This window comes from Gracilinanus agilis, chromosome 1 (genome assembly GCF_016433145.1).
Source record: "Gracilinanus agilis isolate LMUSP501 chromosome 1, AgileGrace, whole genome shotgun sequence".
Classification (NCBI taxonomy): Eukaryota; Metazoa; Chordata; class Mammalia; order Didelphimorphia; family Didelphidae; genus Gracilinanus; species Gracilinanus agilis.
This window is the reverse complement of record NC_058130.1, coordinates 100799040-100812142: the sequence shown is the minus strand read 5'-3', so window position 1 is coordinate 100812142 and position 13103 is coordinate 100799040. Positions and strand designations below refer to the sequence as shown.

At 38.8% G+C, this 13103-nt stretch overlaps 1 protein-coding gene across 1 annotated transcript in view; it reads right to left on the bottom strand.

Annotated features, from left to right (window-relative positions):
- PLPPR1 (phospholipid phosphatase related 1) overlaps positions 1–13103 on the bottom strand; it is a 171182-nt gene that overhangs the window by 68298 nt on the left and 89781 nt on the right. Inside the window, exon 2 of the mRNA XM_044677197.1 lies at positions 7892–8080. Within this exon, the coding sequence (XP_044533132.1) occupies positions 7892–8080 (189 nt within the window). The remainder of the gene's footprint in view (positions 1–7891; positions 8081–13103) is intronic.

Below are 13103 nucleotides of genomic sequence, written 5' to 3'. Positions count from 1 at the left end.
ACTAAAAACAATGAGTTGGAATTGCAAATCTAGTCCTGATAATAAAGAAAAGCTTCCTTCCAATCCCTGCTGTCCTAGACAAGCTTGGATTGCCTCAGAAGGAAGAGCATTCCTCCTTCTTAGAAGTCTTTGAGTAGGGACTGGATGCCTCCTTTTTGGATTTGTTGGAGAGGGGTTTCTCAAGTGTAGATAGGACTCCATAACTGCCGCATCCAACTCTGAGATGCTCTGATTTTGTGATTTTGTGAGCCCCTTGTTGAATTCAATTTGATGTTGGGTTATTGTCTTGAGAATGTTATTAAATTGTAAGCCCAATTTAATTCCTTTGCTGTTGTTCAATAATTTGTTGTGTCTGATTCTTTGTGACCTCTTTTGGGGTTTTCTTGGCAAAGATACTGGAGTGGTTTGCCATTTTCTTCTCCACCTCATTTTACATATGGAGAAACGGAGGCAAACAGACTTAAGTGATTTTCCCAGGATCATATAACTAGTAGCCATCAGAGGCCTGATTTGGACTAAGGAAAGTGAGTCTTCCTAACTTCAGGCTTGGCACTCTATCCACTATACTATGGAGCTGCCCCTAATTTAATTCCTGTCTCATTTTTATTCTGGAGGCCATTTGAGAAAGAACAAAGACAGATCAGGAAGAAAGGGACGGTGAGATATGGACAACACATAGATGAAATATGAATACAAAATATGGTTTCTGAATGTCAATCGCTGAAGTCATGGTTGGTTTCCTCAAGTTCCAAAGTCACAATCAAAGAAAATCTTAACTTGGAAAAAAAGGAAATTTGGTATTCAACAGTCATCAGTCCAGAAAATTATTCCAGAGGCTCCCAGAGAATCATCGAATGAAAGAGGTGAAATAGGAATTTGAGTCATTCTAGTTCACTGCTTTGATTTTAGGGACAGAGAATGGACTTGTGCTTTTATTCATATAGGGAACTCCCTAGTAAGGAAAATTTTTCTCTCATGACAAGGCAGCATCTTCTCTACAATTCAGAGACGTTAAGTGATTTATGGGGTTCACACAGCCAATGTCAGAGGTGAGATTTAAAGCAGGGTATCTTGGTTCTGAGGCTAACTCTACATCATATCATACTACCTCCTCTTATCTTTATTTTCAAAAAAGTTTTCTCCCAGATTACATGTCACATATTACCTGCTGTCTTGAGGAGGGAGAAAACATGGCCTGCAAAACGTCAGAAACCAATGATTGAACATCATAAAGTGAAGAATGACATGCTTCAATCTGCCTTCAGACTTTGTCAGTTCCTTCTGTAGCAGTGGGTGGCCTTTTTTATACTGGGTCTCTTGGAGTTGTTCGGGATCCCTGCACTACTGACAATAGTTGTCACTCACAGTTGATCATTGTACTTTATGGCTATTACTGTGTACAATGTTCTTCTGGTTCTGCTCAATTCACTTTGCATCACTTCATTTAAGTCTTTATGGTGTTTTGGTGATCATCTTATCTGTCATTTCTTATGGCCCAATAATATCATTAAAATCGATCTGAGATCATAATTGCTACCCCTGCTTCTTTAACTTTGGTGATATTTGTCATATCATTCCTATTATATTGTGAGCTCTGTAAAGGCAGGGAATATCCCTCTCTGCCTTTCCTCACCTAAGACACCTTTCAACATATGTGATTGTGTCCACTGACCCAGGTCACAGTGGAAGAAAGATCAGGTGGTTATAGTTAAATAATTCTCCATTTCCCCCCTTTTTAAGGAAAAAAAATCTCACAGAAATTTCTAGAGTTTTTTCTTAATATTCGATAACTACATGACTTAACAGGCTGATAGCAGTTATTAAAAAGTTCATCTTTTAGGGGGCAGCTGGGTAGCTCAGTGGATTGAGAGCCAGGCCTAGAGACGGGAGGTCCTAGGTTCAAATTTGACCTCAGACACTTCCCAGCTGTGTGACCCTGGGCAAGTCACTTGACCCCCATTGACTACCCTTGCCACTCTTCAGCTTTGTAGCTAATACCCAGTATTGACTCCAAGATGGAAGGTAAGGGTTTTAATTTAAAAAAAAAGTTCATCTTTTTCAAACCTACAAAAAATTTCTATATCTTTTTATATAGTGGTATAGTGAAATAAATGGGTAGCTAGGGGGTTCAGTAGAGTAAGGAAGACATGACTTCAAACCTTGCCTCAGATACTTACTAGTTCTGTGGCTCTAGTCAAGCTACTTAATCCTGTTTACCTCAGTTTCTTCATCTGTAAAATGAACCTGAATGAAGAAATGGCAAACCACTTCAGCATCATTGCTGAGAAAATCCAAAATGAGGCCATGAAGAGTTGGACAGAATTAAGAATGACTACACAATAACAACAAATACTGAAATAAACACTGGAGTCAGGAGACATAGTTTCAAGTTCCAGTTTTGCCAATTATTAGTTATGTGACCTTTGGCAAGTCATAGAAATTCTTTCCACTTTGGTTTTCTCACTTGTAAAATCAGGGTATTGGGTTAGAGAATATTTAAGCTTCTTCTCATTTAGAAAAATCTGATTCTATGAGTGTTGGGACATTTCATTTTCTATCTCACCAGATTGTTGTGAAAAAAATTAGACACCACCAATAAAATTATAGTATTTCTTTGGAGAGAGGAATGGTGTGAACTCTAAAGCATTATTATTGCTATCTGTATTTCTTATTTACTAGCACCCAAAATTTTCCCAAGAAAGCAGAAGGGCTAAGATGACTTAGAGAGTCAGAGTAGAATGGATCCATGAGTTAGTATCACAGAACCCTAGTTGGAGAAGGGGTCTCACAGGCCATGTAGCCTATTATAGATCCCCTCCACAATTGTCCTGACCAATGATCATCTTGCTTCTAAAGGAACAACTCCAGTGATAGGAAAGTACTTTCTGAGGCAGTCCATTCCACTTTTAGACAACTTTAACTGTTAGAAAGTTTTTCCTTTTATTGAACAAAACTCACTTGCTGCATTTGTCCTTCTCCCTAAGTTCCAATTGCTTAGGGCCAATAAGTCATTTCCCTCTTCCTTATAACAAAGTTTCTGACTTATCATGTCTCTGCTCATCAGGTAAGCATGTGCTGCCTCTGCTCCTAGGATACTTGACCTAGAGCTCTAAAAATGCATTATTGGAAAGAATGTTTGGTTGGCATGACTCCCTTCTCTATGATAAAGAGAAAATTATGTTCGGAAAACACAACAATGAGGGGAAACACACAAAATCTACGGGACTCTTTCAAATACATTAAGGTTCTAAAGTTTAGCTCAGAGGAGAGGCAGAGATTCTTCTGAGAAATGTGTATAAAATATAAGGAGTGTGTGGGGGGGACTAATCACAACTCATGTATTACATAGAACCAGAAAGAAATTCAGAGGCCGTCTAATTCAACCTACTCATTTTATAGATGAGGAAACTGAAGTCCAGAGAAATTAAATACGTTGCTATAGGCCACCTAGAGAGTAAACATCAGTAGTGGGATTTGAACCTAGGTCTTTCCTCTAGACTATTGCTCTTTCCACATCACAGTGCTTTACATACATGTAGCATAGTAAGGTTTGAAAGATGCTTTTCTCATAAAAACCACATGAAATAAAGAGCAGAAGCTTCATTATTCATACTTTATCAAGGAGAGAACAGCCTCTTAACACTGAAGTGACTTACCTAACTTCATATAGCTGGTAAATTCCCAATAGGGGATTTGAACCCAGGTCTTCTTATTTTAGGCTTAGGACTCTCTCAGCTCTGCCCAATAGTGTCTTTGGCAGTCATGTTATATATATCATCAACACAGAAGGACTTCTAAGGCCATCGAGTCCAACATACCACATAAACATTCCTCATGACTCTAAGCATCGTTCCAAAGCAAAGTGACCAACTTAGGAAAGCTGTCTACCCAAATGATACCTAACTTAAAGACTGCAGTATGAAATACAGACTGATCATTTCCAAATCACTTTTTTTCTTCAGTGGCACTAACATATTTAATGCCAAGATGCTTGATTCTTCCATGGCATCTCTCTATACCAGTGATGGGCAAACTTTTTGAAGAGGGGGCCAAAGGAAAGGAAGTGCTCTGTCTGTCTGTTTCCAAGGCAACTCTTTCCAAATTTCATTGTATTGTATCCTACTCATTGTAATGGTCAGATTAGGAATAATATTGTGTGGCCAGACAGAACATTTCAGGGGAAAACCGCATCTGGTCTGCAGGCTGTAGTTTGCCCATCACTGCTCTATACCATTCTGTGAGGGAAAAGGGCCACTGTTTTGCAGAATAGACCCGCATATAAAAGAAGTTACATGCCCTGGAAGAATGGGGACAAATATATCAAATAGTAAATAAAATTAACATGTCAAATAAATATATCAATATATGTTGATATATAGATATATAATATAAATATGTCAAATAAATATAATAAATACTTACTCAAATAAATTTCAAATAAAATATCAAGTAGGAAATAAAAGTGAATAAAAGCAATACAGAGAAGGGAGGCAGAAGTATGTCTAAGGTAGAACAAAATGAATGCATAGTAGATATTTGATTTAGGAGATTTAGGGGAGGACATAGCCAAGAATCCCACAGATGAGAAGGTTTGGATAAATTGCAAGCTGTACCATTGGAGAGAAGAGAGACCATGACTATTGTAGTAGTGAAGCTTTTGGAAGGAAGCAAAAATAAAAATTGCAGCTGACCTAGAGCTCTCTAAAACTAGCAAAAATGTTTTATATGTATTCTTTTTTTTAAACCTTTGCCTTCCATGTTAGAATTAATACTCTGAATTGGTTCCAAGGCAGAAGAGCAATAAGCGCTAGGCAGTGGGAGTTAAATGACTTGCCCAGGGTCAGGTCACACAAGTAGGAGGTGTCTGAGGCCAGAGTTGAACTCAGGATCTCTAGTCTCTAGGCCTGCCTCTCAATTCACTGAGCCACCTAATTGCCCCTTTTTGAAACTTTTACTTTGAGTCTCATGATAATTTTGGGATCCAAACACTATAAATATTGTTCCCATTTTTACAGACGAGGAAACAGAGACTCAGAGAGGGCAAGTGACTTACTTATGGTCCCACAGCTAGTAAGGATAAAAGGTAGAATTCAAATTTAGGTCTTCTGAACTGCAGGTCCAGCACTCTATCCTCTCTATACCAAGTTGTCTCTCAGCAATGTATTTGGGACGAATTTTGAACATTAAGAAGAAATGTAAGTGTGAAAACAAATTGTAAGCATATGTTTATAGGTCTGGAAGTGACCTTAGTAGGTCATCTGATTTCTGCCTTAATATAAAACTACCAGCAAAATCCTTTCAGGCAAAGAAAAAAAACTGTTCTTGATATTTTGTTTTCACAGTTCTGCATGTTGCCATGTAAGGCATGTGGGTGGCATTCTTTGGCTTTCTCCCTTGTTCCTAAGGTTGGCTAGGAATTGAGTGTGATACAGACACCAATGCTTTGCTTGCTTCCAGGGGGAGGGTACGCCTCCTATAACTACAGAATTTGCAAAAGAAGGAAAAAAAGGGATCCAGGTAGAATTTAATCTAGCTATGTTCAGCTGAGAAAAACTCACATAGGTCTCTAAAACTTCTGAATTGTTTTGTTCCCCTAGGAGTCCCATATTCAAAATAACAATCTCTGCATTTGGAATTCCAGAATTCTTGAGATGAAAGACCTTAGAGATCATTTAGTTTCCCCCTTCTCCTTTTGCACATTCAATAGATGAGAAAACAAGTGACTTTCCCAACGTCACACAGATATCTGGTGGCAGGACTAATTTTCAAACCCATGATTCCTGACTCCAAACTCAGCATTGTTTCCACTTAATGGGCTGCTTTTTGACCCCACACTCTCTTTGCCCCAGACCTTAAAATAAAAAGGAGAAGACCTGATGTAAGTCCAGTTCATCTTTTGACCTAGCCATTCGATTGGTCTCCTTTCTGCAAAAATATCCTTTAGAAGTGTTGTGATTAAAAAATACTTTTCACATAGAAAAAGATGGCTTGGTGGTATAGTGGATAGGGTACTGGACCTGGAGGGAGTCAGATAGACCTGAATTTAAAACTGGCCTCAAAGAGTTACCAGCTGTGTGATCCAGGACAAATTGCTTAACCTTTGCTTGCCTCAATTTCCTTTTCTGAAAAATGGTGGAAGTAATGGTTATCTATTTCTCAAATATTATTGTGAGAATAAAATGAGATATTTGTAAAGTGCTTAGCACAATATCTCCAAAAATAGGTGCTATAGAAATCCTTGTTTTAAAAAAAAGAAAATGGAAAATTTAAGAAGACTTAGATAGCTCTGAAAATGGATACTATTCTAATACTCCATTATGATTTATCAATCCATAGAACATTCAGTTCATAGAATTACTTTAATATTCATCTTGAGTTGGGTGCTTTATTTTTGTCACGTATCAGTGACAAAAAACCAAACCAAACAACAAGCAAGTACTTCAATCCTAATTACAATTTATAGAGGATGTCTTAAAAATCTCAATGCAGCTTACTTTTGTGACACCTTGTAAAATTTCTACTCAGAATATTATTCCACAGCTAACCTGATGGACTCAAGGTGTGAATGCATAATAAACCAAAGTAGACAAATGCCTGGGTAATTAGTATATCCCAGGACTGAGGAAAGGACCCTGGTGTTCAAACAAAAAAGCAAGAGTTCAAATCCTGTGTTTGCCCCTTCCTAGTTATGAGCTCTTGAACAAGCTGGTAGCTCCCTCCGTGCGTGAGTGGAGCTGGGGGGAGGTGCCTGGGGAGGCCAAGTTGTGTGCAAAAGGGATGACATGTCATAAACATAAATAAGTACAATGCTAGGGAATCCGAGGTGCACCTCGGGAATCCATGGGGAAGTGACAATGAAGTTGGTAACTGCTAGCACTGAGGGGCGCCCTTTAAGGTTCTTGAATGAAGTCTAGCCTTTTGAGGAGTGATGATGGGGAGGGAGTGCCAACTACAGAAAGGAAAATGATTGCCGGTATCTGGCCAGGTCTTATATTTAATTGAATATTGGCTTTAAAAGCCTCATACCAAGCCAGTCATCATTTGTACACTAAATCATTTCAACAAGCAGCCTAGATGCTTTGACGTGTTTTTCTGAACGCAGTGCTTCCCTAGAGAATCGTGTGGTAGAAGTGTATTGCCTTGTAAGAGAAGAAAGTAAAAGAAGGTAAAGAAGAAACTTAATTGGATGCGATTTAAAGGGATCCCACATCAAGACGGAGAACTACATGGGGCAAAATACAAACGCAGGAGAGAGAACTTTTCCCTCCCCCAAGCTCTCCTCCAGTTCTTTGAGAATGGCAATAAAGAGACTTTTGAAGCTCCTTCTCCCTTCTCTTCCAATTTCGACCCTAATCCAATGAAGATCATGGGAGGGGGAAGGGAACACGCGTTTAATAAACACCTACACGTGCCAGGCACTGTGCCAAGGACTTTACAGATATGCTTCTCATCTGATCCGAGGAATATCAGCAACAGGTTTTAGATCTGGGGCCTCGGTTAAAAACATGCAAGGAAGGGTCATTAAGAAAGATCATTCACTCCCACCTCTGACTACAGGTACACGAGCCTGTTGGCTCTCTGATGTTTAAACTTGGAATTGTTTTCATTTTAATTCTCAGAGAACGGCTAAGGGACCCGGGGCCAGATCAGGACGTGGGAGATGCTGTTATGTTTCAGCCTAGGACAATCAGCTCTTGTAACGTGCATGATTAACTCAGGGTTTTATTGAAGGGGCTACCCCAGGATCTTATCTGTCTTATTCAGGCAGCACAGGGGACAGCGCTGCTGTGGCAAGCTACGGAATACAAAGAAGAAGAAGAGAAGGCGACAAAAGGCAGACTGGGGCTCTTTAGCATCCCCAGGGAAGGATTAAATCTATTTTTGTACTTACAATAGCTGTGGGGGTTGCCGCCAACACGCAGTATAGCACGAGGGGCGAGATGAAGCTTTCTTCCTCTGTCCCAGGGTAAGGCTTCATCAGGTCTCCGTCCTGACAGAAGAATCCTTGGATATGCACCTGGAAAGTGTCAGTACACTCGAAGTAGTAGGCGAGTAGAACCGTCCCAGCCATGATGACGAGCTGAAAATAGAGCATGGTCACAGACACGTTAGTGGCTGCTCCCTTCAGGAGCGCTTGCCTCGTTTCTTAGCTGCTTTCGCCCCCCAGGGCAGGCTTCCTACATCGCCCAGCATGTTCTGAGTGCATGTGCTTGGCTGGGGCTGTGCCCGGGCAAGGGTGTGCCTACGTGCACGTGTATGTGCCTGCCTTGTGACATCTGCTAAGAACGCTAATGAAGGTCGATGTTCTCAGGGAAGAGGCGTCCAGACACTTCTGACCGGGCCGGAGCTTCTCGAGCTACTTCTCAGGATGCCTAGAAGGCTCACAGGGCAGTTAGTGATGCGACTGGAGTTGGCAAGACGTCCAAGTGACATCACTACACAAATGATTTCCCTTCTCTCCGACATGGGCTTTGCCTTAATACCAGAATGTTTTTTCTGTTGAAGAACTTTAAGCCCTTTCCTTTGCAGAAGCTCTATCCTTATCACTCCTGTCACATCCCTGATGATGTTTCCTAGGGAGAGCTGCGGATGAATGATTCTTTAATAGTTCAAGAAACATAGATTTGCAATTATATATAACTGTATACATATACATAAATAGAAATAAGTCAAGAAACATAAATGTACAATTATATGTATAATCGGCAATGTATGTTTCTTGAACTATATTATATATATATATATATATATATATTTTTTTTTTTTTTTGCACACACATGCAATTATGCTTTTAGGGCAGGAATTAAGGTACATGCAAAATATACCTAATACTAATAGTGCTGCTGCTCCCATCATAGGAATAGAACCTGTGTAGGGTCTGCTTTTTGGTTATGAGTTCAAAGAACAGTGGTTGTCAAAGGTAATGAGGTCATGAGTGGGTAAAGACTTGTGGTATTGACAGTATTGGAGGGGATGGATGGGTGGCCACTTTTAGTGGAAGAAGTGGCTAGGCTGAGTCTACAGGGCAGAGGATGCAGAAAATAACAAGTGTTTATTAAATAGCTACTGTGTTACAGTTATTGCACTAAGTGTTGGGGATATAGATATGAACATGAAACATTTGCTGCCCTAAAGGAACTTATACTTTTGGGGGAGATATATATATATATATGTATATACATATATATGTATGTGTACACACACACACATACATGGAGAGAGAGGCAAAGAGACACACCAATCTATGTGTAAAGCAGGTTGATTTTTTTTAGTGAGAGGGGATCTAGCAGTTGGAGAATTAATCAGGAAAGGTTTAATGTTGACAGCAGTGCTTGAGCTGTCAAAAGATCCCAGGTGATGGAGATGAGGAGTGAAAATATATTCCAAATATGGAAATAGCCAATGAAAAGGTATGGAGATGAGAAATTGAATGCCATGTGTAAGGAATAGTAAGGAAGCAGTTTGACTGGACCATAGATTGTGGGAAGGATAGTAATGTATAATAAAGTCAGAAGGATATGTTGTGACTAGGTTATGAAAGGCTTTAAATACAAAACTGAAGAATTTACATTTTATTCTAGAGGCAATTTACAAGTCAGTAGAGCTTATGACTAGGGCAGTGATTCCCAAAGTGGGCACCACTGCCCCCTGGTGGGTACTGCAGCAATCCAGGAGAGTGATGATGGCCACAGGTACATTTATCTTTCTTATTAATTGCTATTAAAATAAAAAAAATAATTTCCAGGGGGCTAAGTAATATTTTTTCTGGAAAGGGGGTGGTAGGCCAAAAAAGTTTGGAATCCACTGGACTAGGGGCATGACAAGAGCAGCCCTGTACTTCAGGAGAGATAAGTCACATTTAGTCTTTCATTCATTCAAAAAATATCTATTAAGTATCTACTGATCACTGAGATAACTTCTGTGGAAGAAAGAAATTTTATATGACATGATCCCTTCTCTCATAAAACTTCAAGTCTACAAGGGAAAATCAGACACAAATATAGATTGGCTTTTAAAACACAACATTTCTTCAGATATGTTAAATTAAAAAACTATTGAAGGACAGTCTCTATTTACAGGGATGATCATGACATTGAGTTTGTCTTTAAAAGGTGAGTAGATATTCCATAGGAGAAGACAAAGGAGGATGCTTGAGGGATAAAGAATAGTGTCAAAAACGGTTTGGCATACAGGGGAAATACAGGATCAGAGGGTAGTCAGCTTGGGTGGAAGTCTAGTTATAAATTAGCTGTTTGATTGGAGAGTGTGGAGAAGGACACCTTAGGGGTGGGTGGGAACAAGTTGGGTGCTTTGCCTCTTTTTGTGACATTGCTATGTTGCATTGTGGGAGGAGAATAAGGGACAGAGAAAGTAAAGAAAGACTCAATTGCTCTGTTCATAGTTGATTGGCTTGTTTGTTGGTTACTTGTTCTGTTAGTGTAATTGCAAAGTGGCACTGGATTGTATAGGGCTCACTTATAGGATCACTAGGAAGAAGAGAGAAGATGAGGAAGATATGTAAATGTCATTGTTTTTATTCCCATTTATAGTCCAAGATTTATAGAGCACTTGAATTAAATTTGAAACTGGAATTATCTTTTCACTCACAAGGATGAAAAATCCACATTAGAATAATTTTTTCTACATATTACTTTAACCTAAGCCTCAAACCAGATGTTAATCACTAAGTACTTCAACTATTGTAATAGTTTTCTGGTCAGCTTCCCTGCCTCCATCCTTCTCCCTTGTATCCCTAAAATTTCTCCTACATATGGAAGAAAGCCTTGTTTTCTTAGGGATCATTTGTTGTTCAAAGCCTACAATTGCTCCTAATTGCCTTTCTTAAGGTTCTCTACCAATTTCCCCCTATAGTCTTCAAACCTCCTTTTCTCTGGTTACATTTTAAGTCACAGTCTCTATTTTGAATCATAGAATCCCAGAATTACAGAGCTGGAAGAGATTTTGCAGCATCATGAAGTATTAGCCTGGAGCCTTAATTCTGTTGACAACAATTCTCTATACCCACTGGGCTACTTTTAGGCAAGCTATTTTGTAGCCACATTTATTCTATCCTGCCCAATTGACTTTTTTTTAATGTGTCAGGGATGTTTTATTTGTATTGTAGAACCAAAACTGTTCAATACAATCTTTTTTTTAAAATTTTTAATCATTTATTAATATTCATTTTTAACATGGTTACATGATTCATTCTCCTACTTACCCCTTCACCCCCCGCACTCCCCCCACCCATGGCCGACACACATTTCCACTGGTTTTATAATGTGTCCTTGTTCAAGACCTATTTCCAAATTGTTGTTAGTTGCATTGGTGTGGTAGTTTCGAGTCCACATCCTCATTCATGTCCTCCTCAGCCCATGCGTTCAAGCATTTGTTTTCCTTATATGTTTCCTCTCCTGTAGTCCTTCCTCTGAATGTGGGTAGAGTTCTTTACCATGAATCCTTCAGAGATGTCCTGTGTCACTGCTTTCTGCTGGTACAGAAGTCCATTGCATTCGAATTTTACCATAGTATATCAGACTCTGTGTACAGTGTTCTTCTGGCTCTGCTCCTTTCGCTCTGCGAAAGTTCCTGAAGGTCTTTCCAGTTCACCTGGAACTCCTCTAGTTTATTATTCCTTTTAGCACAATAGTATTCCATCATGAGCATATACCACAATTTGTTCAGCCATTCCTCAATTGAAGGACATTCTCTCCTTTTCCAGTTCTTTGCCACCACAAAAAGCACAGCTATAAATATTTTCGTACAAGTCTGTTTATCTATGATCTTTTTGGGGTACAAACCCAACAATGCTATGGCTGGATCAAAGGGCAGGCATTCTTTTATAGTCTTTGAGCATAGTTCCAAATTGCCAGCCAGAATGGTTGGATCAGTTCACAACTTCACCAGCAATGCATTAATGTCCCAATTTTGCCACATCCCCTCCAGCATTCATTACTCTTCCCTTCTTTCCTTTTAGCCAATCTGCTAGGTGTGAGGTGATACCTCAGAGTTGTTTTGATTTGCATTTCTCTAATTATTAGAGATTTAGAACACTTTCTCATGTGCTTATTGATACTTTTGATTTCTTTACCTGAAAATTGCCTATTCATGTCTCTTGCCCATAAGATAAATTCAGAATGGGTGAATGACTTGAATATAAAGAGGGAAACTATAACTAAGTTAAGTGAACACAAAATAGTATACCTGTCAGATCTCTGGGAAAGGAAAGATTTTAAAACCAAGCAAGAGTTAGAGAAAATTACAAAATGTAAATTAAATGGTTTTGATTATATTAAGCTAAAAAGCTTTTGTACAAACAAAAACAATGTAGTCAAAATCAGAAGGGAAACAACAAATTGGGAAAAAATCTTTATAACAAAAAACTCTGACAGGGGTATAATTACTCAAATATACAAGGAGTTAAATCAATTGTATAAACAATCAAGCCATTCCCCAATTGATAAATGGGCAAGAGACATGAATAGGCAATTTTCAGGTAAAGAAATCGAAAGTATCAATAAGCACATGAGAAAGTGTTCTAAATCTCTAATAATTAGAGAAATGTAAACCAATTGACTTTTTGAATCAAAATGCAGGAATTTCTATTTGTTATTATTTAGCCTGTTGTCCTAAGTTTTAAAGATCTCATTTGTTCCAAATTCCATCATACAAATGATTAGTGTCATCAACATATTCGACAAAATGTTATTTCTAGAACATGTGATTACCTCTGTATGGAATATCCTCTTCCCTTTTTGCCATCTTTTGCAATCCCCTCTTTCAAGTAATAATGGGGATATATGGAACACTTTTGGCTTACAAAGCATTTTACAGACTGTACCCTGCATATAGTAGACATTTAACCTAAACTGTACTACCCTCTTCCTCCAACAGATCCTGTACTTCCCACCTCTATGTCTTTTTTTACATTATTCTTTATCCCTTGAACAGCCTTCCTTGTCTTCTCTGTGGAATTCCTACTTACCCTTTAAGTTTCTTGAATTACTGTACCTTATCTGAACTTCACATAAGTACGTGAGATAAATAGTGCAAATATTGTTCTGTTTTATAGATGAAGTAATTGAATTTCAGGTTAAGTGGCT